The sequence below is a fragment of the Lissotriton vulgaris genome, chromosome 2_1, assembly GCF_964263255.1.
Source record: "Lissotriton vulgaris chromosome 2_1, aLisVul1.2, whole genome shotgun sequence".
Taxonomy (NCBI): domain Eukaryota; kingdom Metazoa; phylum Chordata; class Amphibia; order Caudata; family Salamandridae; genus Lissotriton; species Lissotriton vulgaris.
In genome coordinates, this window is record NC_141687.1 from 504621010 (window position 1) to 504638024 (window position 17015).

A 17015-nucleotide genomic window follows, 5' to 3' on the forward strand; every position below is an offset into this window, starting at 1 on the left:
AGTAACCATAGTAGCCTGAGGAATAATGACTATATACAAATGTTCTAAGTGTAGATGTGAAAGAATAGAGGCGACAGAATCAAAGAATAAGCAAAGAGCAAGAAAGAGAAAATGAGATAAGATAGAACTAGAAGATATGAAAGGAGACTACTATAATATGATGAAAGATTTAGACAAAAATGCAATAAAAAGAGAAAAGTGGACTGAATTTCAGATAAATGAAGATGGCACTTGGCATGGAGGGTATTTTATGATGGCTCGAGGAAGCCATCAGAGGGGGGCACTGATGGAGCAGGTTTTTCACAAAAAGAAACCTGCTTGGAATGAACACCCCATAATACATACTAACAGTGTGCGGTGTAAACTAACATACAAAAACACCTGAAACACGAGGGAAACCGCGTTGCGCATGTATAAACTAATATGAACTAATGCATGAAAGAACTAAATTGCATTTACTTTGCGCTTTGAACGAAGCAAGAAATAATGCAGGACTAGGCCACATTTCACATTTATGCATGTTGCTTTAAAAATTAATAATGAATAAAACATTAACATGGGTTAGTGCAAAGGTGGGTGGTAACCAGTGAAAAGTGAATTTCTGTGTAATTAATGAATGTTTATGTTCCATTTGCCAAAGTGAGCCGAATGGGCCTCTGTAGGACTTGGCCCTTTCCCCAGAATTTTTTCGCTTTTTATTCCCTTAGTTTAGGGTGACCCCTATTGTAACAAAAGGGTATAGGCCTTGTGTAGTGGAGATGCCTTGCGTAATGTTAAACTAATGTTAAGGTGCAGGTGCCCTCTTCCCCTAACATGGCTGCCCCTGACCCCTGCTACTGCACCATGGTCCTTTCAGGCGCATTCTAGTAGCCAGGAGCTGGCTGGAACCCTTCAAACAATGTATCAATACTAGCCTGCCAGCCTGCCCATAGCCAGAATGGTGGAACCTCCTAGAACCTCCTGGAACCTTCGGGAACAGGTGAGGTGACACCAACTGCCACTGCCAACTGTCAACTGTTAACTGGCACTATATAAGGAAAGGGAGGGAAACTTTCCTGTCAGATTGAGGGAGCACAGACCTGGGGGAGAACCTACGCAGGAGTTTTAGACAGTGGGGCCTAGTCAGGGACTTATTATACTGGGAGTGACAGGGCTTAGGTGTTGCCTTCCAGGTGTTGCCTTCCAAGTGTTGAGGAATCATGTACTTACCCTCTGATCTGGCCCGGCGGGAGGGGACCCCAGAGTCCACCTGAGGAGACCGGCTGAGGAGATTTGATATCAGCCATCAACTCAACCCTTCCTTTAAGAAAACGAGAAACTGCTATTTACAAGGGCGCAAGAACCTCTAAGCGCCAGGAAGAAACTTTCCTGCCCACAGGAATATTGAGGAATCAACCAGGTACTGGCGCTGTGTCGCTCCTTGCGCTCCCTGACGCCACCTAGGTCCCCTTTTGCTGATTTGCCACTGTTGTCTGGCCTGTCCTGTTGTTCTGCTGATCTGCCTCCAACTTAAATAAACTGTCTGCTGGCTAAGCGCTCTCATTCCCTAGCGCTAGCACCCTGGAATTACCCAAGCTCTGAAATTGCCGAGTGCTGCTCTGCTTTGTGCCCTGGCGTGGAGGACCTGAAGCGCTAGTAAAGAAGCTGCCCAAGCGCGGTAGCCTGTTACTCTGTTGATTGCTCAGGCAATATCTCCACCAAGCGCTGGCTCCCTGAGCTGATTGTGCTGCCTGCCCTGCCTACCCCGCGCACTCCTGCTGTCCCTGTGAGGAGCGCTGAGGTGCTGGAGGAGGTTGCTGCCTTGAGAAGCGCTGTGCCTGCAGAGCGCTATTGCCGATACTGCTGTGCCGCTTCTATTCCCCTGTGAGCCCCTAGGCGCTGTCATTACCTCACGCGCTCCTCTGCCCCTGGAAGCGCGAGAACAAAGGAAGCGCCGCTAACCTGTTCCACCTCAGCAGCCGGGTCTCCTGTGGCACCGCTAACGCTGTGGCGTGCAATTCCGCCAACCGGAAACCCCGCTGAGGCCCACCAACCTGGCCGCTGCCCGGCGCGGGTCGGTCTAGGCCTCACCACTGCCCCGGCGGCGCTCAGAGACAGGAGAGGGCCGCCGCTTCGCGTCGGAGGGCCGCGTTGGCCTTGAAGCCACCACTACACGCATCACGTGATGGGGGACGCCAACCGCGTCATCGGCCGCGCCCCCGTCCATAGTCGCGCAGCTTTTGCCTGCTTTTGCTGCGCCCTCTGGAACTGCCTTTCTTCATCTTGGAGGGCTCCGAGAGAGTCGAGCCCCCCGCCCTCCTGCCGGCACCAGCCCAGAGAGGGCCCTCACTGGCCCCCTTGGACCAGAGAGCTCTAGAAGGAGCACGAGCCTCCGCAAGGGCCCGAGATGGGCCGAAGATTGAGGTAACCCCAGGGAGCAGGGTGGAAGGCCGGAGAGGGCCCAAGTTCACCCCTCCCCTGGGGACAAGACTGTTGTGGGCCCCGTTGGCCCTAATCTAGTTAAAGGAGGCCCCTGAACTGGGCGAGAACAAGGACCGAGCCTTTAGAGTCAATTTTATCATAAAAGTAGCCCCTGGTTGGGGATTAGTTCCTCACAGGCTACTGCTAGGCCCTGATCAATATCCAGATTACTCTTGCCTGGGGAATGGGTCATTATGACTGAAAGAAATATTTCTATTTACATAAGGGGATGTTGACTCCTGCCGGATTTGTAATGTACTATTATTTTTATGTGATGAAATGCTTTTTCTTACTGGCAGTGATTCCTCAAATGGTTATTCTGGCCGGAAGGAATGTTAGATTACCTGAAAAGGTGGTAGTTCTTGTCTAGTGAACTGAGCCAGTGTTACCGGATGAAATGTTGATGCATATTTAATGAAATGTTTTACTCCTGCTTCACAGAAGGTGTGACCCCAGCCTAAGGTTGTGACTAATGAACGCCTACAGAGGAGGGTTCTAGGCCTAAGCCAAGTTTTATATGCCTATCCTTGCCAAATGACAGGTTTTATTCTTGCCTAGGAAAAGGCTTACTGAGGGTTAAGGAAATGCTCATTCCTCTAATGTAATGCTTACCCAGGATTACTGAAATGGTTATTCCCATTCAATGAAATAGTTATTCCCATAAGGAAAGGTTTTCTATGCATGAGCCAAGTTCTATATGCTTATTCTTGCTAAATGAAATCCTGCAGTATTCCATGTAATGTTTTCCCCAGGCTTAGGGGATGGTTTTCCTATGCTGAACTAATGGTTCTTCTTGCCCATGAGCCCGACAGTTATGGCAGGACCTGTTAAATGCTTAGTAATGAAATGTTCAATTCCTGCAGATAGGAAATGTTTACCGCTGTGCAAAGAAACGTTATTTCCTTCCAGACAGGATTATGGAAATGTACTGATAAAAAGCTTTTAAGGTGATATTCATGCCTTCATTGCCAAAGTTACCCTGAATGGGATGTAAAGTTCTCTGAATGTTTTCATAAAGAATCTCTTGCAGGACAAGGAGCAAGGCTGAGGTCAGGCCTGTGGTTATCCATTACTTAATATTATCTCATATTTAATATTTATCTTATATTTAATATTTAATCATCTAAGTATTTATTGCCCAGTGTTGAAACACATGGATTTTGAAGAAATCTAATAAGCTATTAATACTGTGAATTCTTGATTACCCTGACTCTGCTCTATATAAAAGTTATCTAATTTTTACACATGCTCACTGTTGTGGCGTCCGTCATTGCGTGCCCATTTTACTGTCTCAGTGGATGTGTGGGCTGTATGGTCACTTTACACATAATCTTTCGGATGCCTACCCGCTCATGCCATGCTACCCCCGGGGAACTGGTGACCCCAGTTCCAACAGCCTCCATCATTCTTAAATTGGCCTGATAGATGAGGGGCTGAGAAGTGAGCAAGAATGCCCTGACAAAGCTTACGGAAGCGCTGCAGAGAAAAAAATAAGAGTTCAATGTTGTTCAGCTCGAAGTGCATTGTTTGCCTGCCAAAAGATGAGACTGGCCGTGGGACCCAAGATTTCTTCCGTGGACGTAGCTGAAAAAATACATGTGAAAGTATCAAGTATTGAATTAAACGAACTGAGCACGTTGGTAGGAGAGAAAAGAGAGGGGTGATACGTCGCTGTCCGTCGGTTTGCAGAGAGGCCAAGATTCTCCTTGGCCAGGGGGGTGGTTTTTCACCGATTCTTTTTTTGTTAGTATTTCCGTCTGACTCGTACTTTGCATACTTATTTGCAAATGTATTTTTGTCTCTGAAACTTATCTTTCCTGATATATCCCCCTCCTTCATATATATATTGTTTCATATGTTTTTGCTGAAACTTATGTCTCTTCATCCATCCTATCTGTCATATGAATATCGTTTTACATTATTTTGCTGTAACTGATGTCTCTTATTCTATCCATTCCTTCATGTGCATTTCATATATTGATGAGGAGTATGACACTATTTGCATTGCTGACGCTTTTCTCTCCCTCTTGTGAATTTCATTGTTTGCATTTGTAACCGTATGCAATTAGCATTTCTCATACATAATTAATTGAGATAAACTTTATTAATATTACCAAGAGTCCGTGTTTATTTAGCTGCCTAAATAGTTAGTTAGATAGTACTATTATTACCATCAACTTCTCAACCAATTGGTCCATCAACCAGAGGAAAGAGAGTTGATGTACATGTTTAGGTATGTATTTAGAAGTGCTAAACATGAACCTGTGAATAATAATAATAATAATAATAATAATACTGTGATTTATTAAGCGCAACAGCTACCCCCAACACAGCGGTGTCCTGGCGCTAAAAACACTAGGTAAATAGGCATCAGAAGCAAAAGTGCTTATTTGAGGTCTACAATGCTGCTGTCTTAAAAAGCCAAGTCTTCAAGGATTTTTTAAAACCGAATTCTGACTTGGCGCTTCGAAGAGTGGCTGGAAGGGTGTTCCACAGTACGGCTGTTTTGACTGGGAATGCTCATCCCCCCAATTGTGCTTTCTCAAAGCGCGGAGTCTGCAGAAGGAGTTAGAACGCAACACCCGGTTTTGTTTGTAGGGGCAAAGTCTTTCCTTCAAATACTTCGGGCAATTTCCGTTTAGGGCCCGATAGGCCATTGTCATGACCTTAAATATGATTCTTTTCGCTACTGGTAACCAGTGGAGTTTGTGTAAATGCGGGGAGACATGTTGTAGGAATGGAATCCGGCAGACCAGTCTCGCAGCCGCATTTTGACTCATTTGAAAACGATGGATAGCATATTTAGGGAGGCCAAGGTACAGCGCATTGGCATAATGTAACCTTAATGTGACTGTAGCATGTGCAACTGTTTTGCGGCAATCTTCCGGTAGTAGGTGCAAGATTTTTCTGAGATTTTTTAACTTGCTAAAACAGGTTGCAGAGACTTGTTGTATTTGGGCTGAGACGGTCAGAGTTGCTTCCCATTTCACTCATAGGTTTTGAATAGAGGTGGCCCGGGAGTGGAGGTGTGCCCATTTCAACTGGCCACCAAAGTTCTGACTCAGGTACAGAACCTTGCCCAAAAAACAGAACCTCTGTTTTTTCCGCGTTTAGCTTTAGTTTATTAGAATTCATCCATATAGCTATATCGGTAAGCACCCCTTAAAACTTTTAAAACCATCCTCCGTCTGCTCTTTAAAGGAGTAAACCAGCTGGGTGTCATCAGCATAAGAAATAGCCTTCACCCCTAATTGGCGATCAGAGAAAACAGAGGAGCAAGGTAGAGGTTAAAGAGTAAAGGGCTCAGTGGTGAACCCTGGGGTATCCCGCACCAGAGTTGATTCGGTTGGGATTCATATGGTGTGAGGGTGACTTCCTGAGAGCGTCCACTCAAATAGGAGATCAGCCATGTGAACACATTTCCCTCCAATCTGGCTTCTTTTAAGCGCTCACCAAGGATAGTATGGTCAACAGTATCAAAAGCTGCTGACAGTTCCAGGAGCACCAGCATTGCCGATGCTCCTGAATCCAGTGACCACCTAATCGACTCTGCCACCTCCAACAAAGCAGACTCTGTACTAAACCCTGCTCGAAAGCCTGATTGAGTATCGTGCTGAATCCCAGTATGCTCAATGAAGTTTGTCAATTGGCATTGAACCAATTTTTCCAGCATTTTACCTGGAGCGGGAAGAAGAGAGATAGGGTGGAGGTTTTTTAAATCGCCTGGGTCTCCATTTTGTTTTTTTTTTCAGTGGGAGAAGCGTGGCATGCTTCCATTTATCTGGAAAGGTGCCAATTTTCAAGGAGGTGTTCCAAATATGTAGCAACCCATCCACCAAAGAGGGCGCAAGCACCTTCCATAATTTGGGGGGACATGGATCATCTGGGGCTCCTGAATGGCACCTCTGAATTTCAATTAGAGCATCCTGTGGCATAATAGGAGAAAATTCTCTCTGACGAATATCTAACGTCATTAAAACTTGACCCCCAGCGCATCAGGGATATGGGTGAATGTGTTTGGGCCATTTTTATGTGATGGTTTTGAGTATTGATCCCTGATTAGTTGGTGAGCGCAGGATCAAACCCATCATGGCAAGATTCACTAGATTATTCAGTAACTATTCATGAATCACCAGAGTGTGGCTTTTTCTGTTCAGGTCTGGTTCGACAAGGGAGACACAAAATGATGTTATCCAATTCTTCGTCTGATAACCATTCATGTACCACTAACAATGAGGTCATCAGAGTTGCCTTGTTTGATCAGATCTGGTTCCACAAGAGAAACCCATTATGATACCACTCACAACTTAAGCCATTAACCATTGATGCACCAACAATGAGGCCATCAGAACGTTGCTTTATTTGATCAAGTTTGATTCGACAATTGAGACTCATTGTGACATCATCCACTACTAGGGCTGTTAACCATCCATGTACCACTAACAATGGGTGTGTCAGAATGTCACTGATTGACCGGTCTTGTCTTTCGGTGTTTTATGAACCACACACCTCAGCAGGACATCGCGGGATCGACTGCCAAATTTTACAACAAAACAAAATATACATTTAAATTACTGTATATGTAGGAGAACAAATATATATATATTTCACCACACGTATGCTAATGGTAAACATGCAAAGCTGTTCAAATGAAAAAGTGTGTTGGGCACTCTAGGTTTAAGTATAAATGCAGCGCATGGGAAACAAGATCTTTCTAGAAAGGAAAAACGTGGAACAGAGAGTAGCTCCTTGAATCTGTGTAACTAGAGGACATGGTGCTTCGAGTATCGGATATTCATATCTGTCAACTGCATAGACCCAATAAAAATGAATCAAGAGTGAAAAATAATACATGTTGTGCCTTTTTGGCAGCATTTCCTACATTTTCAAACTTTTCTTTCATGTTAACTCACATGGTGAAATGATTCGGTCAGAGGCTCGGGCCGGCAGTAGTCCCTGTGATAACATGTAATGTGCCGACTGCATTAAGGCCGACGACATTAAGGCCCAATTTTGAAAAGGGCCCTAAACTCATCCCCACCACTCCATACACTGCAGGGCTCGAGCACCTCTACACAGGAGACCAGAACTACAGGGCAATTTTAGCCAGGGTCACTCACATGACTTGATGAAATAAACAAGACAAAGTGGCCAGGTCGGTTTTATTCACACTCAAACACATGAGAGCCACTTTACAGAGTTTGCCAGTAAAATGTTACTTTTGTTTTCTCGTCCCGCCTTCTACAGCATTGCTTTCCCTTCATTCATTCATTCATTATGTGATGCACGCGCAGCTCTGAATCCACATGCCGAGCCACACACCAGAGAATGCTAGCTGCATGTCCTGCAGGGCTGTATGTTATGTTACGTTATGTTATACAGTTTATTAAGCGCACAGCTGCCCCAGCAAAGGGGCGTCCCGGCGCTAGTCCCAAGTGAAGAAACATAGCTGAGGTAGAAAAAAAAGACGGGGAGACACTATTTCTCCGGAAATAGATACTTTTTAATGGCTTTCTCCTGAATTTGAGCAGGAAGTGAGTTCCAAAGCTTAGCCGCCAGAAACCGAAAGGAACGACCTCCTGCTCTACTGCGCTTAAACCGAGGTACAACCAACAGATTTTGTCCTGACGACCGCAGAGGCTGCATGGGCATGTACAGATTAAGCAGTGGGCTCAGCAGTTTAGGAGTGGATAGTCTAATGATTTTAAAAGCGATACACAAAGTTTTAAACTGTATCCGCTGAGCCACAGGAAGCCAGTGAAGTTTCCGGATAGTGGCCGATGTTGGACTGAAACGAGGCAAGCCTATTAATGCTCCAGCAGCAGATTTTTGGATACGTTGAAGGCGGGGAATTTCCACCCTATTAGCACCAATAAGTAGAGAGCTGGCATAATCCAACCTTGAAAGTACCGTCAGCTGAACAATTAGTTGTCTCGTGGCAGGGTTGAAGAATTTCAAAACTGGCTTAAGGCTGCGTAAAATTCCAAAACACGTGGCAGCAACCTTTTTCGTATGGGCAGAGAAACTGAGCTCTGAATCTAGCCAGACTCCTAAATTGGAGAAGTGTGGCTCACTGGTTAGAGGAGGCATACCCTGAAGCTGAGGTCAGACCAGGGACCAGGGTTCGATTCCCGACACGGCAGGGTCCTGAACCCAATTGTCCACGGATTCGATAATTCTCGCTTCGGTGCCCACTCTAAGCACGAGTTCACACTATGCAGCTCTGGGCAACAAGCTTGCTTAATCTCCACAACGCCCCCCCGCGGTGGGATGCCTGGCTTTCACCTTAGGGATGCCCAGCACGGGTGATCTCACAGGGAAAAAACCAGGACGGGTTCCCAAGGCAAGCGCCGAGATGCCCAAGGGTAAAATCGAGCGCTATATAAGAACACACATACATACATACATACAAATTCTTCACTTCATTCTTCGGTATCGGGGCTGTCCCCAGAGTGGATGGGCACCAATGGTCGCCCCACAGGCCCACATTCCTACCAACCAACAGCACTTCCGTCTTAGCAGCATTCAATTGGAGACAGTTAGCTGTCATCCAATTAGCAACTGCTGCCAGACCTGCTTTGAATCTATTGTGGTCCATGGTAGAGCCTTCCGTTAGGGCAACCACTAGCTGCGTGTCGTCGGCATAGGAAACGATGTTAAGACCCCATGTTTTAGCGACCGCAGCCAGTGGTTGAACATAAAGATTGGACAGGGTGGGGCTTAAGGCTGAGCCCTGGGGAACACCCTGCTCAATCAAACGCGCCCTAGAAAGGAAGAGAGGAGTAGAGACACAGAAAGTTCTACCGGTCAGAAAAGAACGGAACCAAGCAAGAGCCCTATCCGTAATCCCAGCCTCTTCAAGACGGTGGAGAAGGATCTGGTGAGAGACAGTGTCAAAGGCGGCACTGAGATCCAGCAGGACCAGTGCCGCCATTTGACCACTGTCCATAGTGGAACGAAGGTGCTCAGTCACAGCCAGGACCGCCGTCTTCGTGCTGTGACCGGACCGAAACCCATGTTGGGTGTCATCCAAAATGTCACCTGCACTCAGAACGCTGGTAAGAACTGAGTTCACATGAGACTCCGCAATCTTCGCCGCCCAAGGTAACAAAGATATGGGCCTGAAGTTTTCTGGTTTTAGTGGGTCTAAAGTGTTTCTTTTTAGAATAGGTGACACCCAGGCCTGCTTCCACCTGGCTGGGACAGTAGCCTTAGCCAATGAGTTATTAACAAGGTTAAGTAGGGGAGGCAAGCAGTGAAGGGAAAGCTCTCGAAATTGGTCTGGTTTTAAAGGGTCTGCTGGGGAACCAGATTTAATCTGTCTAGTAAGCTTATTGAATTCTTCTCTAGATAGTTTGGGAATAGTTGACTTCTTAGAAATTAAACCTGGTGGTGGACCAGGAACAAGGTTATCTAGTGGCACCGGGACAAAGGCTTGATAAATGCCCTGAATTTTGTCCTACAAAAGGTAGCCAGTTCTTCACATAGAACAGTCGAGCTCGGCGTAGCATTATCCAATTTTTTCATATTGAGCTCATTAAGAATTTTAAAGATAACTTTGTCAGGGTTAGTACTGGCTTTTATTTCAGAGGCATAAAATTCTGCTCACACCCTACAGATAGCTTTATGATAGGCCTTTAGCTCCTACATATAGCTAATCTTTTTCTGTAGACAGTAGTCCTTTCTCCAATCCCGCTCGTGTCTTTTGAAATGAGTCTTTAGTGCGGCCAAGGTATCATTATGCCAGGGATTGGTATCCTTTGTACGTCCTTTAACCCATCTTGCTGGAATTAGAGTATCCAGCGCCCAGGTAAGCCAGGCACAAAAGGAATCATAGCCTGTCTCCATGTCCGAAAAAGGGTCCAAAGGATCACGATCCAGTAGAGCTTGAGACTCCTCCAGCCGGAACTTGCGCCAAGGTCTTTTGCGCATAGCCCTTTGACTTTTGCATGCAGTAGTGATAGCGACACATACTGATAACTCCATTAAAAAATGGTCTGTCCACGCTAACGGTTTAGGAGTGGCAGTTCTAGAGAGTTCTATATTAGTAATAATGGGATCCGGCACATGGCCTCCTATATGGGTAGGGCTTTTAACAAGTTGGAGAAGCTGGAAGGCCGCCAAGTCAGAAATTACGCACACTCAGATCCTGGTCAGAATCAAAATGAAAATTAAGGTCACCCAATATATTAAAGTTTCCTGACCACACCGCATAAGCTTTCACCACTTCCAAAAGAGATGCATTAAAACTTTGCATGGGTCCAGGGGGCCTATATATTAAAAGTCCAGTTAAGGTAAAATGAGTATTAACAGAGATGCTGAAGTGTGCACATTCACCCCCTTTCAAATCGATTTTCTCAAATGTGCAGGTATAGCTAGATCTAGTGATTAAGGCAATGCCGCCCCCTCTAGTAGTTCTGTTCACCAGCATAATCGAGTATTTTGGGGGTAGCGCTAAATTAGGAATGGTTGTAAGATCCTCCCTCATCCAAGTTTCAGTCAGAAAAAGAATATCCGGGGCTTCGTCAGCTAAAAGGTCAAAGACCTCAGCATAATGCTTCGGTAGTGACCTAACATTCAGCTGTAATATTTTCAACCATTGCTGGGCAGAAGAATTAACACAGGCGCCTATCATAGTAGGAGCCAAAAGAGTAAATTTGGAACAAGGACAGGTTGCCGGACCACTCAAAGGATCGAGCGGACCTAGGCATCCTGTAACCCTAGCAGGACGTAGACCTAGCAGCTCCTCTTTAGAGTAGACTATATTACCTGGTGGATTAGGTCCAGCATCTCTGGCGGGAGGCTGCGGACTGGCGCGGACGGGCGCAGACGGGCTTGCCTTTGGCGCACCACCGGCGCGCCCGCTGCACCCGCCCCCTGCGCGGACGATGTCCAATACACATTTATAGAACGTGAGGAAGGCAGAAGGAAGTAAAACAACTAGTCCTCAGTTTTCAATGACCCCGCCCCAAGATGGCGTCTTACCCCTGTCCAATCCGGCGTCAGCACCTGATCGGCTGCGCTAGGATCAAGGACGAGCTAAAGCGGGGCAAGACGAAAGGAACCGCACCAGTGAAGGTACTATTTACAAATGCGCTAAACAGTCAGTAAGTTTTAAAACAAACACAACATATGTACATTTATAAACAGGCTAAAAACGTGCAAAGTGCAAACGTGCAAAGTTTGTTTAAAAAAGACGATAATAGTCCCTCAGTCTCCCGGCTTCCGCCTCAGGAGTAACTACCCAAAGGAATAGCGCGCGGGCGCTTATGGCATGGTTATAAGCCCAGGGAGGGCGGGAGGAAGTAAAACAACTAGTCCGCAGTTCTCAATGACCCCCCCCCAAGATGGCGGCTTATCCCTGTCCAATCCGGCGTCAGCACCTGATCGGCTGCGCTAGTATCAAGGACGAGCTGAAGTGGGGTAAGACGAAATGAACCGCACCAGTGAAGGTACAATTTACAAATGCGCTGAACAGTCAGTAAGTTTTAAAACAAACACAACATATGTAAATTTATAAACAGGCTAAAAACGTGCAAAGTGCAAACGTGCAAAGTTTGTTTAAAAAAGACGATAATAGTCCCTCAGTGTCCCGGCTTCCGCCTCAGGAGTAACTACACAATATGGCATTGTGCAGCTGAAAAGATAAATATCCCAGCCGTCGCCCTGCTCAGCTGATTTCATGATAATTGTACAGATTGCGAAATGCTGGAGGGTCTGATTAACAAACAAATAGGGAAATCATGGGAGAACTATCATTTTTATGAGAGCTTTCCTGTTCACTAGTGACAGTGGCATTCTGATTCATCCTGCCATCTGATTCTCCAGTTTAGTATTTGCTCTGCCATAGTTTTTCCATATTACCAACTCAGGATCTCTGTGTATCCATATTCCTAAATATTTCACGGGGTCCATGGACCATTCTGGGGGGTGATCTATTTTGTGTGGTGAAGTATGTAGTGTCAGCGGAAATATCCTCGACTTTGACCAGTTTATACAAAACCCTGAATATTGTTCAAAGTGGATATATTCCTGAAGACTTCGGGCAAGGTGTGTTTCAGTGTCCCTGACATATAGGACCATGTACACCCGTTAAATAGGGAAATATTTATTGGTCTCTGTCAAAAGCGCAGTGCTGACGCCCCGTGCCTTTGTCGTATGACACATGCCATTGGTTCCAGAATCAATGAAAACAAAGGAGGGGATGAGGGTAATCCTGTCTGGTACCCCTATGAATAGATAGCGTCTCCGAAGTATGCTTATCTATGCGCACTCTCACCTCAGGTGAGGTAAGCAGCCCTCCTATTCACCTTCGAAAATCCTCATAAAACCCCATTTGTAGTAGTATCTGGAATATATAGTTCCATTCTATGGAATCAAATGACTTAGCAATTTCTAACAATCCCGCCGCAGCCCAGAGAAACCCGGGTTGAGTTGATGACAGAGCGCAAAAATTGTACGCAAATTATGCACAGAGAACCTGGTTGGTAGGAATCCTTATTGGTCTGGGAAGATCTTGGTCGTCAATAAGGGTTGTAATCTAGTAGCTAAAAGTCTCGCTAGGATCTCTGCATCTATATTAATGAGGGCTAGAGTGCGAAATGACTTGCAGCATGTCAGTGGTTTTTATGTGACAATTATTATGGCCTCACAAAATGTGGGAGGAAGGATGGCTTTAATAAAGGCCTCCCTCTACATCTGTAAGATATATGGTGTTAACAAGTCCACAAATTCTTTGTAGAATTCGCCAGTTGGTCCTTCTGGGCCTGGTGATTTTCTATTTGGCAAGTAGCGTATGTATGGCCTCTTGTATCTCTGCTTCGTCTATAGATTGACTGAGATATTCACTCCATTTTACAACCATGGGAGTGCTATGTCCGATAGATAAGCATCTAAACCTTCTATATTTGTCAGCCCGTGGGAGACAAAGTAAAATTTGCCAGATGAATCATGATCGACTCCATCACTACCAGTAATCTTGATCATGGGACATGGGATGTTGCCCCTTACCTGAGGTTATTCTAGTAGCTAGGTTATGACTAGGTGTCACACCTATAATCAGTTTCTATCTCCTTGCTCTCTTGGCCTGCGATTTCTTTGTGCTTGCTCAGTTATATCTTTGTTGGCCTGCCTCCATCAGTCACCTAGCAAGGTACTACGTGAATGTGTCTCTCTCCCCCTCCAGCATGAAAGGCACAGCCTACATCGCCAAGCCAAGATCACCAGGCACAATTCACCCACTACAGTTTTAAGGTTCTTCCACTCACGTAGCTTCTTCTGTGAGAGAGGGCAGCTTGTCATCTCTGGGTTTGCTAGGCCACTGTCTGCACTGCAATGCAGCCCCCATTTGCCGGGCTCCCGCGCAGCTGCTCCCTTAGGAGTGTCACACGACCACGGCTTACCGCCACAGACGCCTCCACTGTGGGCCAGACGTTGCACTTCAGAGCTCAATTTCTGGTGCCTTCCGGCAGCAGTTCTCAGCCGCTGATCTCAATGCTGCAGTCAGACTCCAGATCACTCGGCAGGCCTTTCAGCTCACCTCTCCGGGGCTTTTGGCGATACTCGCACCGCTACTTCCGTGTCAGCAGGTCCTTCATGATAGTTGGTGGCCACTGCAGGCACCAGCACCTATTCGGTCAGCACCTTCATGTCTCTTACTTTGCTACCACATTAACTCTTAAGTTTTAGCAGCCTAGTTGTGTTGCAAAAAGATGCAGCCGACCTTTTTATAATACTGTGCCGCACGTCTAAAGATACAGGTCGTTCAGTTATGCTGGGGATTGTCACCAAAAAAGAGCCTTGAGGGTCTTTCCGCACTACTCCCACAAAACAGGATCAATTTCACTTCAGTTGTAATGCAGGATGGCAGGATTCAGGATGGATTTCTGCTCCTAGCCGCCAGAGCAGCACTTACATACAGCCAGCTTACCATGGGCTTTCTAGCACCCCCGACCCCCTAGCTGTATAAATACTTTATAAATTGGCTCTAAATTAAACCGGACTGCTTTTGTGCCAAGCTACTGGGGGGTGGGAGGGGGGGTGGGGGGGGGGGGGGTTAAGGATGCATTAATTTAGTGACTTTTGACAAAGATTGTGGTTGTTACTTGAGTAAGGGCTTCCACCCCTTTCAACCAATAGCCCAATGTCTTAAACCAATGTACCCAGCTGATCCTGGCATAAGCGAATGCCTTCCATATTTCTACTTTTAATAACAAGATGTGCTGTTCCTCTCAATGCCGGATGAAGATAAAAAATTGAAAGCCTCTGTCAGCAGAAAACTGTCTAGACAAAGGAAGGACTAGGTAAAAAGTATCTTGGTAAACAAAGCATTAATAGGAACCACTTAGGGTGGGAGGGGTGGCATAAATAATCAAATAAAATTAGATTAGGAATAGGGTGAGGTTAAATGAGGAGTGGCCATTTTGCCCAAAGGCAGTTTTCAAACAACTAAATAGGGAAGTTGATGCTACTGAGGAGCAACTGCAGGAAAAACTTCTTGGAATTGTGACTATTACCCAAAAAAAGAAAACAAGTGCTTTGGGGTGATGGCTTACATATGATGGAGAGCAGAAGCTAAGGTCCCACAAAGTACAATTCATTTCTTCTTAAACCTCCTTTTCAGAGGTAGCCCTTGTAGAAGAAAAAGACAACACCAGAGAAATTGGCAAGAATCCCAGAATAAAATCAAAGATGTTTTTTTTTTTTTAAGGCAAGGAAGTTAGAGGATCATTGAATGGACCTCCAGGCAGATTATAAAAAATAGGGCTTGATTCATAAAGTTCTTTTCAACTATAAACATAATTGTGCAGCTGAACGTATACCATTTACCTGTACCAGTACTTCACAAAGGGATACTTTCAGACTAAATACGTTTATTACTAAGGACTTCTTTGACACAAGAGCAGAGAAATGGGCAGAAGTAAATCCAATGTAGTGGTTAGGAAGGCTCATATTGGGAGAATTCAAAAACTGAAACCCAACCCCTTTTGTTCCTGGAAATGTTTGCAAAGCAGCTGGAGTAACTCATATTTCAACATAGGGAGGGGAACAGCTCATCTCAGGTGCATTTTTAAAAGGGGCTCCATTTCTGGAAATGTACGCTATAAAGACTGCTCGGCAGTGGAAATAGTAACCCAGGGAATGTGCCATGTGACAGTGATAAAAGTATGCCTAGGATCTGCACCTGGAGCAGTTTCCCATGTGTTTTTCTGGGAATGTTTTTGAATTGAAGAAATGGAAAAATATATTCTTGGAGCAGAATTAAATCTCCACTCGTACGTTTTTTTTCATAAACATGGCCTCTAGGATTTAGCTACTGTAAAGCATGACACTGCTAACACCATCAAGAAAACAAGAACAATGTTCAGCTGTGGCTAAAATATAGGACAAGCTTGCTTGGAAAGTATTTCTTGTTTTGGCGACTTAAGCAAAAGAGGTCCAAGAAATGGAACTTCAAGTTGTAAACAGGCAAAATAAGATTCATGTTTATCGAAATGATCTGCAAAATTTTAGGCCGGAGTTCCATACGGTACATATTGTTGGGCATCATTCGACTGGCATTCCATCTGTCTTCTTGCAAATGCATTATGTGCTAATGCCTTTGTAATAAGGCAGACGGGAGAGCCATCACGTTGGTGATGGAGTACCCATCGTCCAAACTCTAAATCAAAACCTTAGAATCTACTTTTTTGTATAGGTCACATAGACTGTAAAAGGAGAAACTAACAGTTTAAAACTTTAAAAACAGAAACCTATGTGTCAATATAGGAATTATTGCAAAAAGCGGTGCTGGCATATTTGAAGTAATAGAGTACAAAGAAAATTGATTTATTTAAAGGCCTAAGAGATGGAGAAACGCCTCAACCAATTCAAAAGTCAGCACCTTTTAGTATAAATGGGTTCATGATAGTAAGTCAGTTGTACAGTAACATCAGTTGAATGCAATGTAAAATCCATGAGCAAATTTGTTATGAAACATGTTCATGCCCAGTTTTGAAGTCAAATAAAGTACTAAATCAATGGAGCACCTATTGTTAACTTTTCAGCAGGGCCAATAGGAATTGTATTGTTAATTCAATAAATTAGGAAAACAGTGATGCAAGTGCTGCATATATTTGAACATTACCTGGTGGCCCCATAGCACACATGATCTGAATGTCGATAAGTTTGATCATGGAGCAGTCTTTCAAGTCATACCAATTCCAGTGATCCAACCACTGGCGAAGCAACTCAACTGGAGGTTGGGCACCATAGACCTCCCTGGCAGGCATGTTAATGTCATCTACAAATACAACCTGAGAAGGCAATGAAATACATTTTCAATTAATATGGTTCAGCAACCATTTTTTCCATAGAAAACCTTATTGCTTTTCACATATGACCATTCAACACAGAGCTCCTAGTGTATAAAGTTTAAGAAAATTCTTCAATAAATATATTTTGCACAAAAATCATTTATTCTTTTTCAAATTCGTCTTACTTTAAAATTGACAGCCACAGTAGTCAACACGTTTCACCCTAAGGGACTTCTTCATGGCTTCATTGTAGGCTGTTCT

At 44.9% G+C, this 17015-nt stretch overlaps 1 protein-coding gene across 1 annotated transcript in view; it reads right to left on the reverse strand.

Moving 5' to 3' along the window:
* DNAH7 (dynein axonemal heavy chain 7) overlaps nucleotides 1–17015 on the reverse strand; it is a 1812153-nt gene that overhangs the window by 958942 nt on the left and 836196 nt on the right. Inside the window, exon 37 of the mRNA XM_086955398.1 lies at nucleotides 16586–16754. Within this exon, the coding sequence (XP_086811524.1) occupies nucleotides 16586–16754 (169 nt within the window). The remainder of the gene's footprint in view (nucleotides 1–16585; nucleotides 16755–17015) is intronic.